Source organism: Natrix helvetica (genome assembly GCF_964273705.1).
Source record: "Natrix helvetica genome assembly, chromosome: 5".
Taxonomy (NCBI): Eukaryota; Metazoa; Chordata; class Lepidosauria; order Squamata; family Natricidae; genus Natrix; species Natrix helvetica.
Genome location: NC_138551.1, coordinates 33,979,280 through 33,998,825, shown reverse-complemented (window position 1 = coordinate 33,998,825; position 19,546 = coordinate 33,979,280). Strand labels below are relative to the sequence as shown.

Below are 19,546 nucleotides of genomic sequence, written 5' to 3'. Positions count from 1 at the left end.
TGTATGTTGTATTTGTGCTGATAAATAAATAAAGGGAGACTAGTATAGATCTATTTCAAGCTGTTTAGCTCTCATCAGCTAGCCATATGCTTACTGGGATTCGAACCTGGGCTATATTACATATTAGGCAGATGTATTAGCCACTAAGCCACAGGCTCTCCTCCTTATAATCTGAGCCAGGGAAATAGGTATGTATTTGTGTTACAACCCCTGGTATGCCCAAATATGGGAGGGAACTCACTACTCCCCATAAATAGATAGATAGATAGATAGATAGATAGATAGATAGATAGATAGATAGATAGATAGATTCAAAATGTAATTTTATTTACCTTGAAAACATTGTAGAACATACTGGACGTTGAATAACATATATACAGCTAGTCCTTGATGTACAATCACAACTAAACCCAAAATCTCCATTGCTAAACAAGGCAGTTGTTCAGTGAATTCAGCCTTATTTGCTAACTTTTTTGCCACAGTTTTAAAGCAATTCTTAAATGAATCGTGGTTGTTAAGTGAATCTGGTTTTGCCCACTAACTTTGCTTGTTGGAAACTGGATGGAAAATTTACAAATGGTGATCACATGATCACGGGACACTGCAACCATCATAAATACATGCCAGTTGCCAAATGCCCAAGTTTTGATCACATGACTATGGGAATGCTGTAATAGTCGTAAGGGGATCAAAAGTTTTCATAAGTCACTTTTTTCAGTGCCATTATAGCTTTGAACTGTCATTAATGAATGGTTGTAAATAAAGGACTACCTGTAATTTAGGACAATCATATTTGAAAGAAAAACAGTCACAAGTAAATAAATCAAAGGCAGTATTTTTACCTGCAAACCACTAAAAGATGGAACAAAACAAACTCCTCCCGAATTTACTAGGCTATGTGCCATTTGTGAGGTCTCTTCAACATTGTCAAAAAGTTCTGTGTAAGCACACAAGATATGAATTAATATGTATCAACAATTCCCAAATTTCTACACATCATAATCAATGAATCCAAGAAAATGTAGTATATGTCTTATCTGCTCCTTTCGTTATGATTACCTCAGTTATCTTTTCAGTACAGGTAGTCCTAAAACCATTTAGTGACCATTCAAAGATAAGGGCACTGAAAAATGTGATTTATGACCATTTTTCACATTGATGAGCGTTGTATCATCCCCCATTGTCATGAGAGCACTTTGCAACTGGCATGCATTTATGACAGTTGAACTGTCCTGGAGTCATATGATCATTTGTAACCTACCCAGCTGGCTTCCAACAAGCAAAGTCAGTGGGGAAAGCTAGATTTACTTAATGACCACATGATTCACTTAACAACTGTAGTGATCTATTTAACAACTGTGGCAAAAAAAGATAGCAAAAAGGGACAAAATTCACAATAATTGCCTTGCTTAGCAATGGAAATTTTGGGCTCAATTGTGATTGTAAGATTGAGGACTACCTGTACTGGAAAATATTCTAGCTTTTCAAGTGTTGGGCACCTCTTTATGGCAAAGTAATCTAAATGGCCCTTTCTGTTTCTCAAAAAAGTGAGGGAAGTGCTGTTCCTTACTGTCCTGAGGGAGGAAAATGTTAGGAAGATGGAAGATGCTATTCCATCTTCTCACTATTGGCAGTGTTGGCAGGAGTAGCTGAATGGACAAATGGAAGTAAGGAAAAATAGCAGAAAGCATACTTCCTATGTGCCAGAGGAAATGGAATGAGTGTTTGTACAGCTATGGCTTAACAATAATATATATATATATATAATTGTGTAAAGTACACATCTTTTGGGGTCAGAGAGTTTCTAAATCTAAAAATATATTTCTTCTAGAATATAGGTAATATTATTAGTAGCATTACTTTATTTTTCACGGTATGTAGTTTTAAAATATAAAATGCAAGCTTTTAAATACTGCATTCACATTTGCTTTACCTGGTGTTTCATTTGGCATTGGATCATAAATAAAGTAAAAAAGAACTGCTATAATTTACATTTACATCTTCAGAAGTATTAAAAGGAAAAAAGACAATTTCCTCATCAATCCACATAAAAACATGTTGAGATGTGATATTTTTACTTTATCATTCATAGGCTTAAATAATTCAACTTCAATAATTAAACTCACCTATGCTCTGAATCCACTTAATAGCATTTCCAGTATCAGAAGCATTGCCTTCAGCTAAGTAGGTGATCTCGCTCCCAATTTTCCAACCAACCAATGGATACAAGCCTTGAAATAACAAAACATGTGTTTTCAGGGATATGCCAAAATAGGCCTGTTACATTAACAGAGAAGCTTTGGATTCAGTGCAAGCCTTCATCAATGGAAGACATGTTAATAATGTTCAAAAAATTCCCCTACAATCTCTGAAAATATAGCCAGAGAATTAAGACTCCCTAAAAGGGGTAGAAGAATAATTAAAGAATCCTTCCTTTCCTCTCTTTTGGATAAGTTGTAACTTTAAATAATTGCTAAGCAACTTGTCAAGAATTATCCGTAGGTTATATTAATAGGGAAATCAGTGATTTATCATAGAGCACAGCATTAAGCTACATTCAAATCTAAATATGTTCATAGTTATATGTTCTTCCATTGTGTGAATAAATGGACACATTTACATGAAGTTTCCTAAACATAGAAGTCTTTTGAGAGACTTATTCAAATCATATTTTTATAAAAAATTGATAATCTTTGGAGTCCAGGTTGAATTGGATCTTGTATATCCAGTCTTTCCCATAAGGAAGTCTTTCTTACTTTGGTGTTGATGTTGACTAAAATAGATTTTTATTACTAATTGATAAATAATTAATATACTTAATTATATTGTTTTAATTCTAATAAAATGAACTTTTGTAAAATTAAAACAAATACATTTAACATTAAATTGAAATTAACATTTAATTTATAAAGCATTGCATTTATACAATAATTTTTATTTCATGGTAAAAAATTTGCTGAGTCCACAATTGTTCCTGCCAACCAGAAACATACAAACCTACCTTTTTTAGATACATGAATGTTGCTTCCAGTATTAATATCCCAAAAGGTACCAGTCCCCATGGTGACTTTTATGTCACCTTTCTCAAAACAGCACTGTCCGAACATGGCTGCCTGCTGGTCTGCTACCTACAAATGAAAATCAGAGAGTGAGGTATCACCAGCTATTCTAGAAATTAAACATCTAAACATTGAGAAGTGCATCATAACTTTACTGTGTTGAAAAGCTTATGTGCCGAGCTTTAAAAAAAATGAAAAGGAATAGAATGGAAAGAAGACATGTAATTTTCCATTTCATTAGTCAGATAAATAATATTGATAGGTGTTCTGCCTGCCTGCCTGCCTGTCTATGCTTGTTTTAAAAAGTTTTATTTAAGGTAGCCTCAGAATCTGGTATCACTGTTGTGAGGAAAATAAATTCTTAGAGAAATAGGACTGTGAGAGCAAAATAGAAACATAAAAGGAAACAAAGAAGGAATGTGTGCTAATCAAATAGACACACAGAGAAAGGTGGCCTTGCATGTCTAGCTAACAAAAAACTTTTATCAAAAAAAATTCTATGGCAATCTAATGACATGTTTCTTTTTCTAAAACAATGACTCTTTCTTGAAGATAGTAACAATAGAAGCGCAGGAAATAACTGAGAATTGTGAACACTGCAGCATGTCTTGATTATTTGCTTTGGGTCCTATATTTTGATTTCACACTGTATAGCAGGGATCCCCAAACCTGCCAACTTTAAGACTTGTGGACTTCATCTACCAGAATTTTCCAGACAGCATAGAATTCTGGGCAGTTGAAGTCCATAAGTCTTAAAGTTGGCAAGTCTGAAGACCTCTGCTGTACAGTCATAAAGTGATAATACTGGCAGAACTTCTTACAGTTACTGGGTCTGGATTACACATATTTGTACTTCTGGTTTCCAATTTTCCATATATTTTTAGTAAACCAGCTATGTTTTAGCTTCTCATAAAGTCCTCATCCTCGCAGTGCCTCTGGCACACTGTGGGACAATTGAAAGAATAATTAAATCCAGCTGGCTGCTGCAGATAGGTAAGCCATTGAGACAGGAGAGGATAGAGACAACAGCTTCTTCCAGTCCATTGTATTATGGGACAAAGTTTACCACGCTCAGGAAACAAAGAGGCATTTTATTATTTGAGCTGTAATTCTAACAAAGATAGTATTATTATTATTATTATTATTATTATTATTATTATTATTATTATTATTATTATTATTATTATTAATAATAATAATAATAATAATAATAATAATAATAATAATAATAATAATAATAATAATAATAATAATAATAATAATAATAATTTCGTAAAATGTTATTATGTGTGGTAGGAAAAGATACTGAATGTATTTAGAAAAACATAATGACAGTTAGGCTTTAAAACTATACTCTTCTCTATTCATTTTAAAACAATTTAGGGACCAGGTAGTACATCAATAGCAATGCTATTTATTTCTCTCTCTGCGCACAACTTAAGGAAGCTTTGCTAAGAAAGCAGCCCTTGTTCATCTATATGTTACATTGTAGATCAAACAGAAAAAGGAAGAAATAGTTGACAAAACCCTAATCAGTAGCATTACATAACTTTTTATGTAACTCATTTTTTTTAATTTATAAAAGGTTTCAATTTGTTCTCTTACCCATTTCCCTGACATACTAAATTTGACAGACATGAAACAAGTCAAAAATGGTTTAAGGAAATATTTAGAGGTAGTTCTTGTAATTGACTCCACAATTTCAGTCGTAAGTCTTGATGATCCTAAAGCAAGTCATCAGTTGACCATACCTGATGTTACAACTTTTTTTAAAGACAGCTGTTAAGCAATTTCCATGGTTGTTAAACAAACCTATTATTTGCTAGGGCAGTTTTTGACCGAAACCTGAAATAAAGAAGTTTCTGGAAAAAAACATTGTAAATCACAGTCATGTGACCACAGGGCACTAACAAATGGACATAAATGTAGGCTTCTTGACAAATGTCCAAAGTACAGTCACATGACTGAAGTGTGTATGTTACTCAGATTTCAGAACTTTGAAACTGTGTCCTAAGTAGTTTTTTGGAGGTTCATAAGTTGAATGCTAATTATGTATTATGATGTGATGTCAGGATTAAGTTCTGGCTAGGTTCCAGTCCTAGAGCATAAACAAGGTATGCCAGATGTATTGAATATAATCATTATCAAATACAGGTTCTGAATTATGACCCTAAATAAGTCCTGCCCAAATAATATATGTGAATCATATTTAGGCTTCTAAGTCCAGATTAAGAATATGAGTGTTTTATTAGTTTTGAAAGATTTATAGATAAATGCTGAATCTTAAACCTGGCTCTCAAAGCATTCAAGAGGTATAAATATTTAGAACATAATATTGTGCGATTTTAAGTTCTTTAAAAAGAACTTCTCATTAGCAATTCATTGAAATAGAAGATTTCAAAAAACTGGAATGCTTAGTTTTTTAAGATGGATTAAATAGCATGATCTTCAGAGTAAAACGAGATTTACAAATGTAAATGCAGCTATTGTGCAAATCCATTTGTGCATACTGATTCTTCCTCTCCCTTTCTTCCAGTCATCTTATATTGAAATTTAAGAACTGAATTAATTCAATGTAAAAGGTTTTAAATAAGTTAATTTGAATCTATACTTACCAAAGCTGCTATTGCAATAGGCACTCCAAATATTTCAGGATCAACTGATCCAAAAATGTGACTTAAAATAAAGATAAATAAATAAAGTTAATGCTTCCAACGTATTCAATACATTTGCAGTAAATGAACTAACTAGAGAAAACTTATCATTTCTATTCTAAACAGAACTTTGATATCATTTCATATATATATTTCAGCTATTTCATATTTATATTTCAACTAGACAACTCATGACCCATTGGGTTTTTTGCAAAAACGGGGGCATTTTTGCCTTGCCCCAGCCCTGCTGTAGCCTGCAGAGTGCTGCTGGGGGCTGAGGAAAGGCAAAAACCTTTTTTTCTTACTTACCTCTTCAAAAACTTGGTGCGTCTTATAGTCTGAAAAATACAGTACAGTCTTTATTTGGAAAATGTAAAAATATATGTTAACTAAAACTTACCTAGTGTCCTCTATTGGAGGGAAAAGCGATATTGGAATGGAAAGCAACTTGCTAAAAAGATCACTCCACTGCAGCTGAAATCACAGGCATATTGAAAAAAAAGAGTTAAAAACAATGCAAAGACAAACCATAACAACATGGCAGAAGGAACTAGTCATACCTTAAAAGGATCAAAAAACGCAGTGGTACTGGCATTTGAATAATCTGTAGCATACGCTGCACCTAGAATATACAATCAGATATTAAAAAATAAAACAAAAAGCAATTATAGTACAACATGGAAATTACAATTTGGTGATTGATCTCCTGAACAATGTATCAGTTACATAATTCATAATTATAAAACCACGATTGCCTCCTTCCAAGAGGCTATTTTAATTATCTTGCAATATAGAACAGAGCAGTTCATTTAAACTAATGTTCTATTAACGCTATTATCACTATTGTCTTTATTGGTGCGCTTGATCCTCTATACCCGGGATGGCGAACCTATGACATGCGTGCCACAGGTGGCACACAGAGCCATTTGTCAGGGCATGCAAGGCGTTCCCCTGCCAGATGACTTCAGCCTTTTAAAAAGCCATTTTCACCTTCCCCAGGCTCCAGAGCCCCCCCCCCCCCCCCCGGTAGCTATTACGGTCTCTTTGCCTTGTCAGTGGAGGACTGAGAATCAGATAGAACAAATTCTATGAGACATCTATTGTCTGAAAGATACCATCTGAGCATAGAATTAGAACTGTCAACTCTAATTCTTAACCCTAAAAATACCTCACAATCCTTAAGTCTATGAGAATGTCAGTACCTTCAAATTGTGGTGCAAGGTATAAAATGGTGAAAAAGGGCAAGATTTTAGAGTTGAGCTTCCAGAGAAACATGAATATTTTCTAAATGGATTACTATTAGGACAAAGACATGAATCAGCAAATATGGGATTCCAGAAGAATTCTATGCTGCCTTGAGATAAAAATTCTAGAAATAATGTATTTTGCAATTCCCTTTTATATTATGCATCTTATTTCAGCTTCTTCATCCAGATTCCTGAACTTTGCTCTGCCTTTTGACTACGCTTTATGCCTGCACCTTTGAAACTTTGGCATTATCTGTTTTTGATCCTGGATTAGATTTGGACAAAACTTGTTATTGCTCTTTCACTGCAAACATCTGTTGAATTTTTGACCTTGGTTAGACAGACAATGTTTTTATTTGCAGACAATAGGTCTATTCTATTTCACAAGTGCTGCTGCGTGAAGGATGTCAGAATATGATTCACTTGCTGAATTTTAGAGGTGAGATTGTCAGTTGGTCTTATCTGAACTGCATGTCTCAAAGGATGGCGTGGGAGCAGTCACATCCGGGTATTGTCACGGCCCATCTGCCCAGAGACTGAGGTAAATCTTGAGGCCACTCCCTCTGCTCCTCCTCTAACTCTCCAGATTAACCGATGGTCCAGTCAAGTCAAACCTGAAGGAAGAGAACAGGGCAATCCCCCCACTCCCTCCCTGGTCCCTGACTTATCAGTAACTAACCGAACTCAGGCCCACCCTGCGTGGGGACGCACTACGGGCGGGAAGTGATTGCTCCCACGCCATCCTTCGAGACATGCAGTTCAGGTAAGACCAACTGACAGTCTCCAAAGTGGGGCGTGGTAGGAGTCACATCTGGGACATACCAAAGCTAGGTGTCCCTGGGAGGGGCCATAGGGCCTGAGTCCCCCCGAGGGTCTAACACTCTCTGGAGAACTCTCCTCCCAAAGGATGCTTCCACGGAGGCGAAGGCATTCAGCTGGTAGTGTCTGATGAAGGGAGAGGGCAAAGCCCATGCTGCCGCCCTGCAAATGTCCTCGATGGGAGCCTGGGTGGCCCCAACCAGGCCGCAAAGGTGGCTGCACTCCTGGTGGAATGTGCGGTGATGCCTTCAGGCACCGGGAGACCTTGCACCTCGTAGGCCTTGGAGATGGCCAGTCTGATCCATTTACTGATGGTGGCTAGGGAGACCTTTGCTCCCCTAGTCGAAGAGTGGAAGGAAACGAAGAGAGCCTCCGACTACCTAAGGACAGACGTGCACTTCAGATAGATGCGCAGTGCCCTCCTAACGTCGAGACGGTGCCAGGATCTCTCCCTTCCTCTTGAGGGAGATGGACAGAAGTCCGGGAGAACTATCTCCTGAGCCCTATGAAACAGGGAGTTAATCTTAGGCGTGAAGGCTCGGTCGAGCCTGAGCACAACCCTGTTGCTGTGTAAGGTGCAGAGATCCGCTCTAGCCGACAGGGCGTTGATCTCTGACACCCTCCTGGCGGAGGTGATGGCTACGAGGAACACCACCTTAAGGGTAAGAAGCTGAAGGCTCACCTCCTTCAGGGGCTCGAATGGTACTTCCATGAGTGCCTGGAGGACTGTGGGTAGGTCCCAGGAGGGGAAACGGTGGATCACCAGGGGCCGGAGGTTGGTTGCTCCTCTGAGGAACCACTTTATGATAGGATGTTGGGACAAAGGCTGAGTACCCACTCCCCCCAGGATGGTGGCAAGGGCTGAGACTTGCCTGGAGAAAGTCCAGTATCTGCGGGACTGTGGCCAATGCTGGTTCTACCTGTGCACACTAGCACCAGGACGCAAAGGAGGCCCAGGTCACGTCGTAGATGCGAGTTGTGGATCTCCTCCTGGAGGCCTCGATGGTCCTGATGACCTTGGCGGAAATCTAGGCTTCCCTTAATTGCTCCCGCTGAAGCGCCAGACGGTCAGTTGGAGCCAGTCTGGTTCTGGGTGTTCCAGACTCCCCTGGAGTAGGGTCACCTCTCCCTGAGGGATTTTCCAATGGGGAAAGGTTGACATCTCTATCAGGACTGCGAACCAGGTATGCCAGGGCCAATAGGGAGCCACTAGGATGACCTCTGCCCTTTCTAGCACTAGCTTCCTCAGCACCCTGGGAAGGAGGGGAAGGGGAGGGAAGGTGTAGAGAAGCCCTGAGGGCCAACTGCAGTGCAGGGAGTCGATGTCCTTCGCTCCTTGTGTTGGGAACCGCAATATGAACCTTGGAAGCTGGGCGTTCGACGGGAAGGCCAACAGATCCACTGTCGGCTGGCCGAATCTGTGGCAGATCCGCTCAAAGATGCTGGGGTGAAATTGCCACTCTCCGTGGTCTACTGTCTCTCTGCTGAGCCAGTCCGCCTGATGATTCTCCACCCCGATGTGTTCTGCTCGGATTGATAGAAGATTCCATTCTGCCCAGTCCCCAATTTCACTGCCTTGTCGCGAAGTGCCACGGAGTGGTGCTCCCTTGCTTGTTCACGTGTGCTTGTCCACCACATTGTCAGTCAGCACCAGGACGTGCTTCCCGGATACCGTCGCCTTGAAGCACCGGAGAGCTAGGTGGATCGCTCTGAACTCCAGCCAGTTGATGTTCTTCTGAAGGTCCATCGGCGTCCACCATCCCTGGGCTAGCTGGGAGTCCAGGTGTACCCCCAATCAAACAGGCTTGCATTTGTCATCAGGACCAACCTGTCTGGCTCCCCGAACAGGGAGCCCTTGGCCAGAGCCGGGGACATCCACCAGCGGAGGGACAGGAGTACCTGGGGCGTCACGAGGACCTTGAATTCTGCGTCACTCATCCCATTTCTCTGGTGTGGAAGGAGGAACCACTGCAGCTCTCTGGCGTGGAGCTGAGCCCAAGGCACTATCCCAATGCAGGAGATGAACGTGCCGAGAAGCCTGGAAAGAAAAGCTACGGGAACAGATTGATTCCTGCAAATCTCTAGAATCAATTGCACAATACTGTCCCTACGCTCCTCCGAGAGGAAAACTTCACACCCCACTGAGTCAAGGATGGTTCCCAAATGTTGGAGTCTGGTGGTAGGAATCAGATGGCTTTTCTCAAGGTTGACTGAGAATCCCAGGGACCTCAAGGTGTTGATTGTGAGACCTAGGTCCCCCTTGCCTGGGCTGCCAAGGTGGCTAACATGAGGATGTCATCTAGGTAGCAATGCAACTGGACCGGGGTGGAATGGAGAAGGCCCGCCACAACGGCTAGAACCTTGGTAAAGGTCCTGGGAGCGGAGACCAACCCGAAGGGAAGGGCTCTGTATTGGTAATGAGTGCTCCCATAGGAGAACCTAAGGAACCTATGGTGGTCCGGGGCAATCATAATGTGTAAGTAAGCAACGGTGAGGTCAATGGAGGCTAGGAAGTCCCCCTGCCTAATCCCTTCCAGAATAGACCTGAGGGAGGCCATCTTGAATTTGCGGTAGATAAGCCTGGAATTTAATAGCTTAAGATCCAGGGTGCCCCCCCCCCCCCCCGGAAGAGGAAAAGACCCGGAATCTATTCGGGGATTGGGAGCGAAACTCCAACCGTAAACCAAATCTGACTGTCTGGAGAACCCATGCCTTCGTGGTGATGCAATCCCAGCGATCCGCAAACAAAGTAAGGCGGCCGCTGATGGGATGATTCGATCCCAAATCACTTGTTTCTGTGGACAGGACGCCCTGCCCTCCTCGAAAGGAACACTTGCTAGGCTGTTGGAACCTGTATTTGTCCCTAGAGAACTGTCTACCCCCCGCCTGGAGAATCTGGAGCAGAGTACCTCGGCTGTTGGAAGTCCTGTTCAGGTGCTTGATGATTGGATCTCTTGGGGTAGGGTGCCGAGCGGTGATCAGATCGCTTGGACGTGGATGGGAAAACTTTTGCTTGTTCTTGTCCTCGATGAGGATGGGGTCCAGAGATGGACTGAATAGCTTGTCCCCATGTATTCCATGCCTGCCAAATGCCATTTTGCCTGGAACTCGGCCTGCCAGTTGCATAGCCACAGCAAGCATCTGGATGCCACTGAAGAGGACAAGGCCCCAGAAGAATACCTTACCGCATCCAGGGTGGCGTCCGAGAACTGTGTGGCCGCCATTAACTTCGTAATGTCCTGCAGGTGTCAGCGTTCCAAATATCATGCAGAATTAAATCATTGTCCAAGGCAAAGTTATCCTTAAAACTCCAATTTAATAAGACAGACATTTTGGCATTAGGCTGTGAAATTTCAACTCTAATGTACATCCTGTGGGTTCACCCAGTTAAAAGTTCATCATCTATCCCCACACCCCATAATTCATCACATGGTCCAATCATCATCTTCCACGCTAGCATCTACACCCCTCTGCTTCCGGTCAGGTGTCGAGGTGCGGAGACAAAAGATGACCTTGAGCTTCTATAAAAGAATGTCAACAATACATTCTACAATCCTACTCCTTTCTATTCCCCCCTCCCAACTACACTATTGAAACAGCATAGAAAATTATAAGAAAGTGTGGCAGGCCAAAGATCCTAAAAAGAATATAACTACAGGCCTGACAGACGGCCTCTCCTCAAAAGAAAAACGTTTCCTGAAAAGAGAATAACATAAAAGTTAACATAACAAAATTAACCACCTCTTCTCCACCCAGGGGAACCCTTTGACTTCTCGGGAAACGTCCCATTGAATTGCTTTACTAACTTCTCCACTTTTAGGTTCCCACTGTTCACCCAATTAGCTTCAGACCAAGGGTAACCCTTCCAATGCACTAAGTACTGTAAGCGACCCCTATTCAGCCTGAAATCTACAATTTTTTCCACCTCAGATTGTATTTCCCCTTCCATCACTACAGGAGGAGATTGAGCTTGGGTGGATGCTCTTCTGTTAGACCCAATTACTGGTTTCAACAAGCTCCAATGAAATTCTGGGTCAATTTCCCCTAGACTTCTGGGTAGACAGAGTTGAAATAATGTCAGCGTTCCAAATATCATGCAGAATTAAATCATTATCCAAGGCAAAGTTATCCTTAAAACTCCAATTTAATAAGACAGACATTTTGGCATTAGCCTGTGAAATTTCAACTCTAATGTACATCCTGTGGGTTCACCCAGTTAAAAGTTCATCATCTACCCTCACACCCCATAATTTATCACATGGTCCAATCATCATCTTCCACGCTGGCATCTACACCCCTCTGCTTTCGGTCAGGTGTCGAGGTGCGGAGACAAAAGATGACCTTGAGCTTCTATAAAAGAATGTCAACAATACATTCTACAATCCTACTCCTTTCTATTCCCCCCTCCCAACTACTACACTATTGAAACAGCATAGAAAATTATAAGAAAGTGTGGCAGGCCAAAGATCCTAAAAAGAATATAACTACAGGCCTGACAGCAGGAGTCTTACGTCTGACACTGGAGTTCTGCCCCGGAGTTGTTCATGTCTGCTGTGGCCTTAGCCTTGCGCAGCAGGGAGCTAAAGAGAGTTGCGGGGGGAAAGAGCCCCATGATGGCTGGGGCCTCGGGAGTCTGAGCCTCTTCGTCATCGGAGAAGCCAATGTCCTTGTGCTCCCCGCCCCTCTGATCACGACTCCTCACTAGCCGTGGAGGGAGAGTCTGCCCTGAGGTCTCTGGAGGTTGAAGGTTCGGGCAGGTCTAGATGACCTCGAGGCGCCCTGCGAGAAGCCTTGCTTCTAGACCCCTAAAACTGGTGCTGCATGCCCGAGGAGATCCCCTGGGCAATAGCTCTGGCTATGACCTCCTGGAAGCTCTCCGACAGCTCTGGGTAAGCCGGAGAGAGGCTGGGGGGTTCTAGGCCCGCACTGGGTTCAGAAGCTTGAGGAGCCAGGCGTTGTCTGGGTAAACTAGTTGTTCTGCTCCAGAGGAGTAGGATGGTGATGGGGGGGGGGGGTAAGGGGCTACCCTCCCCTTGGCGAGCCATGTGGGGAGGCTGAGAGCCAGGAGGATCCTCCATCGGGGAAGCAGCCCTGCCTGGAGAATGGGACCTGGCCGGGGAAGGACTGATGGTATCCCTGTTTCTCCTGCCTGCCGCCCTGGTCATCCTAACGTCCCTCCAAGAGTCATCCCTCCGCGAGGACTTGTTGGTACACTTCCTCGCCATGGGTCTGCTCCTCTCTGCTGGATTGGCCCCCCGGGAGAGTCCCTCACCTGGGCCTGCACCCCCTAGGGGACCGGAGTTCACCGGTCCTCCACTCCTCAAGTTGTCCACCATCGCGTCTCTACTCACTGTTAGTCGATCCACCTCCTCTCTCTCTCTGCTGGAACCGGTCAGTAGGATGCCTGCAAAGATTCGGCTCTCCTTTGAATCTTCGCTCTTTAGCCTTGCCGCCGATCCGCGGCTCGAGTTACAACCAGGCCAGCGCCAGATACTGTGGCCCTCCTTGGATTACCGGTGGAGTTTGGGCCCAATCCTCCTGCTGTGTGCTGGCGGTGGTCGCGGGTGCTTGCGGCCTCTGAAACCGGAGGCCGGATCCTGCACTCCCCGTGATGACCATGCGGTCCGAGCATGTGAGCCGACTCTGACTGAGTCGTTTTCCTCCTTCCTGGGTCCTGCAATCCCCGTGCTGAACCTGGGATCACTTGCAGCCGTGCTATGAGGCTCCCCCCCGCCTCCGAACTGCGGCTCGGGAGCCTCTCAGTAGCGCTATACACTTACTGTGCACAGGCTGATTACAGAGCGCACGAGACAAAGCTACGCTAGACAATTACCCTTAGCTGAAAGGAAAAAAGATAAAAGTCTCGTACCAAGGAGAGCCAGCTAAATTAGCTCCTTCTGGGTCAAAGACTGAGGTTAATCTGGGGAGTCAGAGAAGGAGCAGAGGGAGTGGCCTCAAGATTTACCTCAGTCTCTGGGCAGATGGGCCATGACAATACCCGTATGTGACTGCTCCCATGCCCCACTTCGGAGACATGGGTATATTACTTCTCCCTCCTCCCATTTAATCACTGTACCCACCTTTAGTGAGTTTATAAAGTAACCATGTGTCAACTGTTCCAAAACAGCAATTGTCATCTTTAGCAGCTTGTTCTACCTGCAAATGAACACACAGGTCACATTTCTCTTTGCAGGAAGGCAAATGTAATCCATCCACATCAGTGCACTTACAATAGCTCTAGACAGCTAGTCTGATACTCAGTCAAGTCTAAGGGGTTGATAGTAGTATGCAAAACCCTAAACAATCCAGGAGGTTGACTTAATTAGGATAATTAATTACATCAGCCTTCTAGGCTCTTATGATGTTTAAAGGAAACCCTTTTCTTTATGCCATAATGTGGAAATTGCTGTTCAGAAGATAAATCAGATAGTTTATGAAATGTACAACTCCATGCATCATGGCTGATCCCAAAACTAATATTTTTTAGATGTCTTTCAAAAACACACTGTGTTATATTGGGGAGGGAGAAGGGGAGGAAAAAAACAGTCTGGACCCTTTGCTAGCTACTGACTAAAACTGCTAGATGAGAAGAACAGATTACCACTGTAAACTATAAATTGGCTATGACAATAATACAATAATGTAATAGCAGAATTGGAGGGGACCCTGGAGATCTTCTAGTCCAACCCCCCGCCAAGGCCAGGAAACCCTATACCGTTTCAGACAAATGGCTATCCAACATCTTCTTAAAGACTTCCAGTGTTGGGGCATTCACAACTTCTGGAGGCAAGCTGTTCCACTGATTCATTTTTCTAACTGTCAGGAAATTTCTCCTCAGTTCTAAGTTACTTCTCTCCTTGATTAGTTTCCACCCATTGCTTCTTGTTCTACCCTCAGGTGCCTTGGAGAATAGTTTGACTCCCTCTTCTTTGTGGCAACCCCTGAGATATTGGAACACTGCTATCATGTCTCCCCTAGTCCTTCTTTTCATTAAACTAGACATACCCAGTTCCTGCAACCGTTCTTCATATGTTTTAGTCTCCAGTCCCCTAATCATCTTTGTTGCTCTTCTCTGCACTCTTTTTAGAGTCTCCACATCTTTTCTACATCGTGACAACCAAAACTGAATGCAGTATTGCAAGTGTGGCCTTACCAAGGCATTATAAATTGGTATTAACACTTCACGTGATCTTGATTCTATCCCTCTATTTATGTAGCCTAGAACTGTGTTGGCTTTTTTGGCAGCTTCTGCACACTGCTGGCTCATATTTAAATCGTTGTCCACTAGGAGTCCAAGATTCCTCTCACAGTTACTACTATGGAGCAAGGTACCACCTATACTGTACCTGTGCATTTTGTTTTTCTTGCCTAAATGTAGAACCTTACTCTTTTTACCATTGAATTTCATTTTATTAGATAGTACTCAATGTTCATATTTGTCAAGATCCTTCTGTATCTTAAGCCTATCTTCTGGAGTGTTGGCTATTCTTGCCAGCTTGGTGTCATCTGCAAATTTGATGAGTTCCCCATTTATTCCCTCATCCAAATCATTGATGAAGATGTTGAAGAGTACTGGGCCTAAAACAGAGCCTGGGGGTACTCCACTGCATACTTCCCTCCATGCAGATGCAGTTCCATTGAGGGCTACATGTTGAGTACAGTTGGTCAGCCAGTTACGAATCCATCTGGTGGTGATGCTGTCTAACCCACATTCTTCTACTTTATCTATTAGTAAGTTATGGTCTACCTTACCAAATGCCTTACTGAAGTCCAAGTAAACTATATTGAGGCATTCCTCTGGTCCACTAATTTGTCAGTTTGTCAAAGAATGCAATAAGATTAGTCTGGCATGGGAGGAGGAGCCAACATCGCAACAATATGATACAGCTGATACTTTTGCCACTGGATGGTCCAATCGGACCTAAATCGTCCCGCAGAGACGGTGAACAGGAAGAATACGTATTGCTGATCTCAGGGACATTGCAAAGTCCCTGGTCGATGCAAGATACGTTCTTCAAGCCAGCTACAAAAAATCCAGCCAAGGCTGATGAAGTTGGGACAGCTCCAAAACGGAAGAATATGGAAAGAGAAAGTGTTTCCAGCTGGTGAGGAATTTTTACCGCTTTAAAAGAGACTGCCTATAAAAAACTTAAAATTAATTTAAATTGGAGAACAGAAGAAATAAGTGGTAGAATTAAGTTTGGAATGGTTTTGGACAGTGGGTTATCTTACTTTTTAAATGCTATGTTCATGGATGGAATTATGCAAGCCTTTTAAAACGAATGGATTTAGTTTTCTTCTTCTATATTTTTTTATTTTTTTATTCTTTGTAACCTATGGACTAAAATTCTCCTCTTTCATTACTGTGGGTGTTTTTCTTACTCATTCAAGAACCGACCTTTTTTTTACTTGAAATACAAAAAAGATACAAAAAGAAACAAAGAAAATTGCAACAATAACACTGCTACTCGGAGGCTGGAGGTTTGTGTATTGGAAATGAAACACTTTTACTATTCTTACTGATTATCCTGGCTTGGCAGTCCAAGGTCTCACTGCTTGTTTATAGAAAGTGATAAGAAGAAAAGCATACAGATGTCCCTTTGAAGTATATCTTCAACCAGAGAAAAGTGAAAACAAAACTTTATTGTGAATCTATACTTAATCTTGTAAAAACCTTCCAAGCTAGAGCAGCAGTGTTTGTTAGCTGGATATAATGGCACAATTTCAACAGCAGAAACTTTAAGTCTGCAAAAGATATTCTTAGAAATTCAGAAATTATCAAACACATTTGAGAGGACAGAGAAGAAGCTGTAAGACTTAGAGCATCTAACAGTAAAATATGAAGAAGTTGGAGATGTTTATCAAGTGGAAAAAGTGGAGGTTAGAACCTAAAAACCGAAGAGGAAAATGACCATAAAGAAATTAAATTTGCTGATATTTATGGTGATTGGTTTGTTTCTGGAAATGGAAAGAGTGGAATACTGAAAGAGGAATTAAATGGAGGGGAACTCTACCCCAGATGGCAAGACACAGAAGAAGAAAAAACAAAATAATTTATGGATTTAAAGAGATAATTTTCATTAGCAACATCATTGATAACACTATTGACAATAAAAGATAAGCTGATTAAGGAAACAGAAGAAGGGCATCGAAATTACATGAGAGATTTTATAAGCAAGGAGTTGCTAAGAGGAGTCCATACAAATTTGATTAAGGAGATGATTAGAGGACTGACACCACAAATGGCAGAAGACATGAGACTGTTTTGCTACTGGAAAGATACTGGTTGATACAGTAGATGGATGTGTATAATTTAAAACTAGTTAAACTTAGTGAAATTTAGTGACAATAGATATAGTTAAATAAATAATAGATAATGATAATAATGTATACAATGTGTAGTGTTACGATAAGTAATAATTGGATATGAATATTGAATGGTACCCATGAAAGGAAGATTAGAAATCTTTTTGGATTATATATAAAGGTAAATAAAAAAGAACTAAGTTAGATTCAGTTAAGTCTTGATTATTAGGAGGAAAAATGTTATGATACAGGATATAGTCAAATAAAGGAAGGATAATAATAACAACCTATATATATGTATGGATATAACATAAAGAAACTGGATGTAAATTGTAAACAGTGATTTGGAAAGGAGGATTAGAAAATTTTGTTACTAAATAGTATGGATGTTTAGCTAGAATAGGACATAAGGATTCAGTGTTATTGGAGGATTTTAGAAAAAGTAAATGAAATGCCAGTATGTGGTTATGTATTAAATCTTGGTATATTTTATGATGAAGGACATTTAAACAATTATAGTCAAATGAAAATGGAGGTATGATGATGGTAACATGTATAAATATCTGAGTTAAAATACTTGAGTTAATATGAATTATGCTTGATGACTGTGGAAGAGATGCACGAAAGCCTTTTGTAACCAACTGATACACTTTCTACAGTATGTAAAGAAGGAAGTTGTGTTTGTTTTGAATATATATATTAATTAAAAAAAATTAGTCTGGCATGATCTGTTTTTGACAAACCCATATTGACTTTTGGCTATTACTTTGTTTACTTCTAGGTGTTCGCTAAGATAATCGCTTGATTATCTTTCCCAGAATCTTTCCTGGTATTGAGGTCAGGCTGATAGGTCTATAGTTTCCTGGATCTATTTTTTTTCCTTTTTTGAAGATGGGAACCACATCAGCTCTTTTCCAGTCCTCTGGCAGTTCCCCGGTGCTCCAGGATCTCTGAAAAATATAGTTCAGTGGCTCTGAGATCTCGTCTGCCAGTTCCTGGGGTGTAATCCATCCGGTCCTGGTGATTTGAACTCGTCTAAGGTAGACAGGTGCTCACTAACCATTTTCTTCCCTATTTCAATTTGTGTTCCTAATCTGATTTTTGTGGTGCTGTTTTTGATAGGTTGGACTGATAATGATGTGTATATTCATATAGCATGCAGTTTGATGCTAATCCTTAGAGGAAGGGAACTGTGCTTAATCTTTTACAAAATGAGCATTTTGTCACTGGTCACATTCTGTAAAAGTTATTTTATCTCAATGATCACAACTTTGTCACTTGTCACATTCTGTAAAAGTTATTTTATCTTTATGAATCATAAAATAATTAAGATTTTCTGTATTGGTCTATCCATGTTAAAAACTGTACTGCTACATCAGAAACTAACCCATATAAAATGACCATCAGATAATATTAACTATGGTGTTTTGTTTTGTTTTTCTTTTTTGTGCCAAGTCAGTTTTTGACTCATGGTAACTGTGTGAACAGGCCTCTGTAGTTTTCCTGTCACTATTTTCAGAAGTGCTTCGCCCTTGCCTCCTTCGTAGGGCTGAGAGAGAGAGATTGACTGGATCAAGGTTAGCCAGATGACTTTGTGCCTGACAGTACTAGCACTCCCAGTTTTTAGCCTGATGTTTTAACCATTGCATCAAACTGGCTCTCAATAATAACTACGTACAGCCCAGAAAATAAATTTGTATGAATCACCAGTTTGGAACATTTGGGAATATGGAACTTCTCCAATTGCATGCTAACCAGATATATTGGCCTCTAAACCCCAATATTCTAGTCAGTCTAGGATTATATATCAAGAACAGTACACTGGAAAAGACTAGAATAGTTACCAAGTTCATCTTCAATTGGAAATTTGCTAAAACAAATAAATGAACACTTAGATACCATTGCCAGTAACCTCAGAGCCAACAGGAAATCCCACACAAAGAATTTTAACATGAGGCTTACCTCAGATAAATGTTGTAATATCCAAACCAGTCTTAAAGAGACATGCTGTGTCGTAAAACTAAAAGAACGGCCTAGCAGAAGTTTATTAATCCGAGTGAAAAAGTGCAGCAAAGAAGAAATACCATGGACTGCCTGTTTGAAAACAAAATTCATAGGATGAACATTTGAGCTTCTGCCCAATTAGATTTAAGTCAAGTTATATTTATTTAGGACAATACAGTAAATGAAATGTATATTTTGAATTGAATCCAGAATAAACAGTGCATTCTGGAAAGTTTGCAAAATTGGCTGCAGTTTCACAGAAAATACATAATTTTGGGGTTGTTCTGCATTTCAGCAAAGACAAAATCCAGAGGATCCCTTACCTGCCTTTGCACTGACTCATCCAGTTCCCCATCTTCCCAGTATTTTCCATTCCCTCATTCTATAGAAAATGTGTTGGCCCATATACCTGCCTCTCTACTACAGTGGTCTCAGCAGTTCAAAACACCATCTCTAA

The 19,546-nt window shown here is 41.0% G+C and overlaps 1 protein-coding gene across 1 annotated transcript in view; it reads right to left on the bottom strand.

Moving 5' to 3' along the window:
* GK5 (glycerol kinase 5) overlaps positions 1-19,546 on the bottom strand; it is a 47,107-nt gene that overhangs the window by 7,264 nt on the left and 20,297 nt on the right. The window contains exons 5-12 of the mRNA XM_081954778.1: positions 19,048-19,179; positions 13,860-13,935; positions 6,274-6,335; positions 6,114-6,187; positions 5,675-5,735; positions 3,002-3,128; positions 2,127-2,231; positions 843-937 (exon numbers count right to left, since the gene is read on the bottom strand). Of these exons, the coding sequence (XP_081810904.1) occupies positions 843-937; positions 2,127-2,231; positions 3,002-3,128; positions 5,675-5,735; positions 6,114-6,187; positions 6,274-6,335; positions 13,860-13,935; positions 19,048-19,179 (732 nt within the window). The remainder of the gene's footprint in view (positions 1-842; positions 938-2,126; positions 2,232-3,001; positions 3,129-5,674; positions 5,736-6,113; positions 6,188-6,273; positions 6,336-13,859; positions 13,936-19,047; positions 19,180-19,546) is intronic.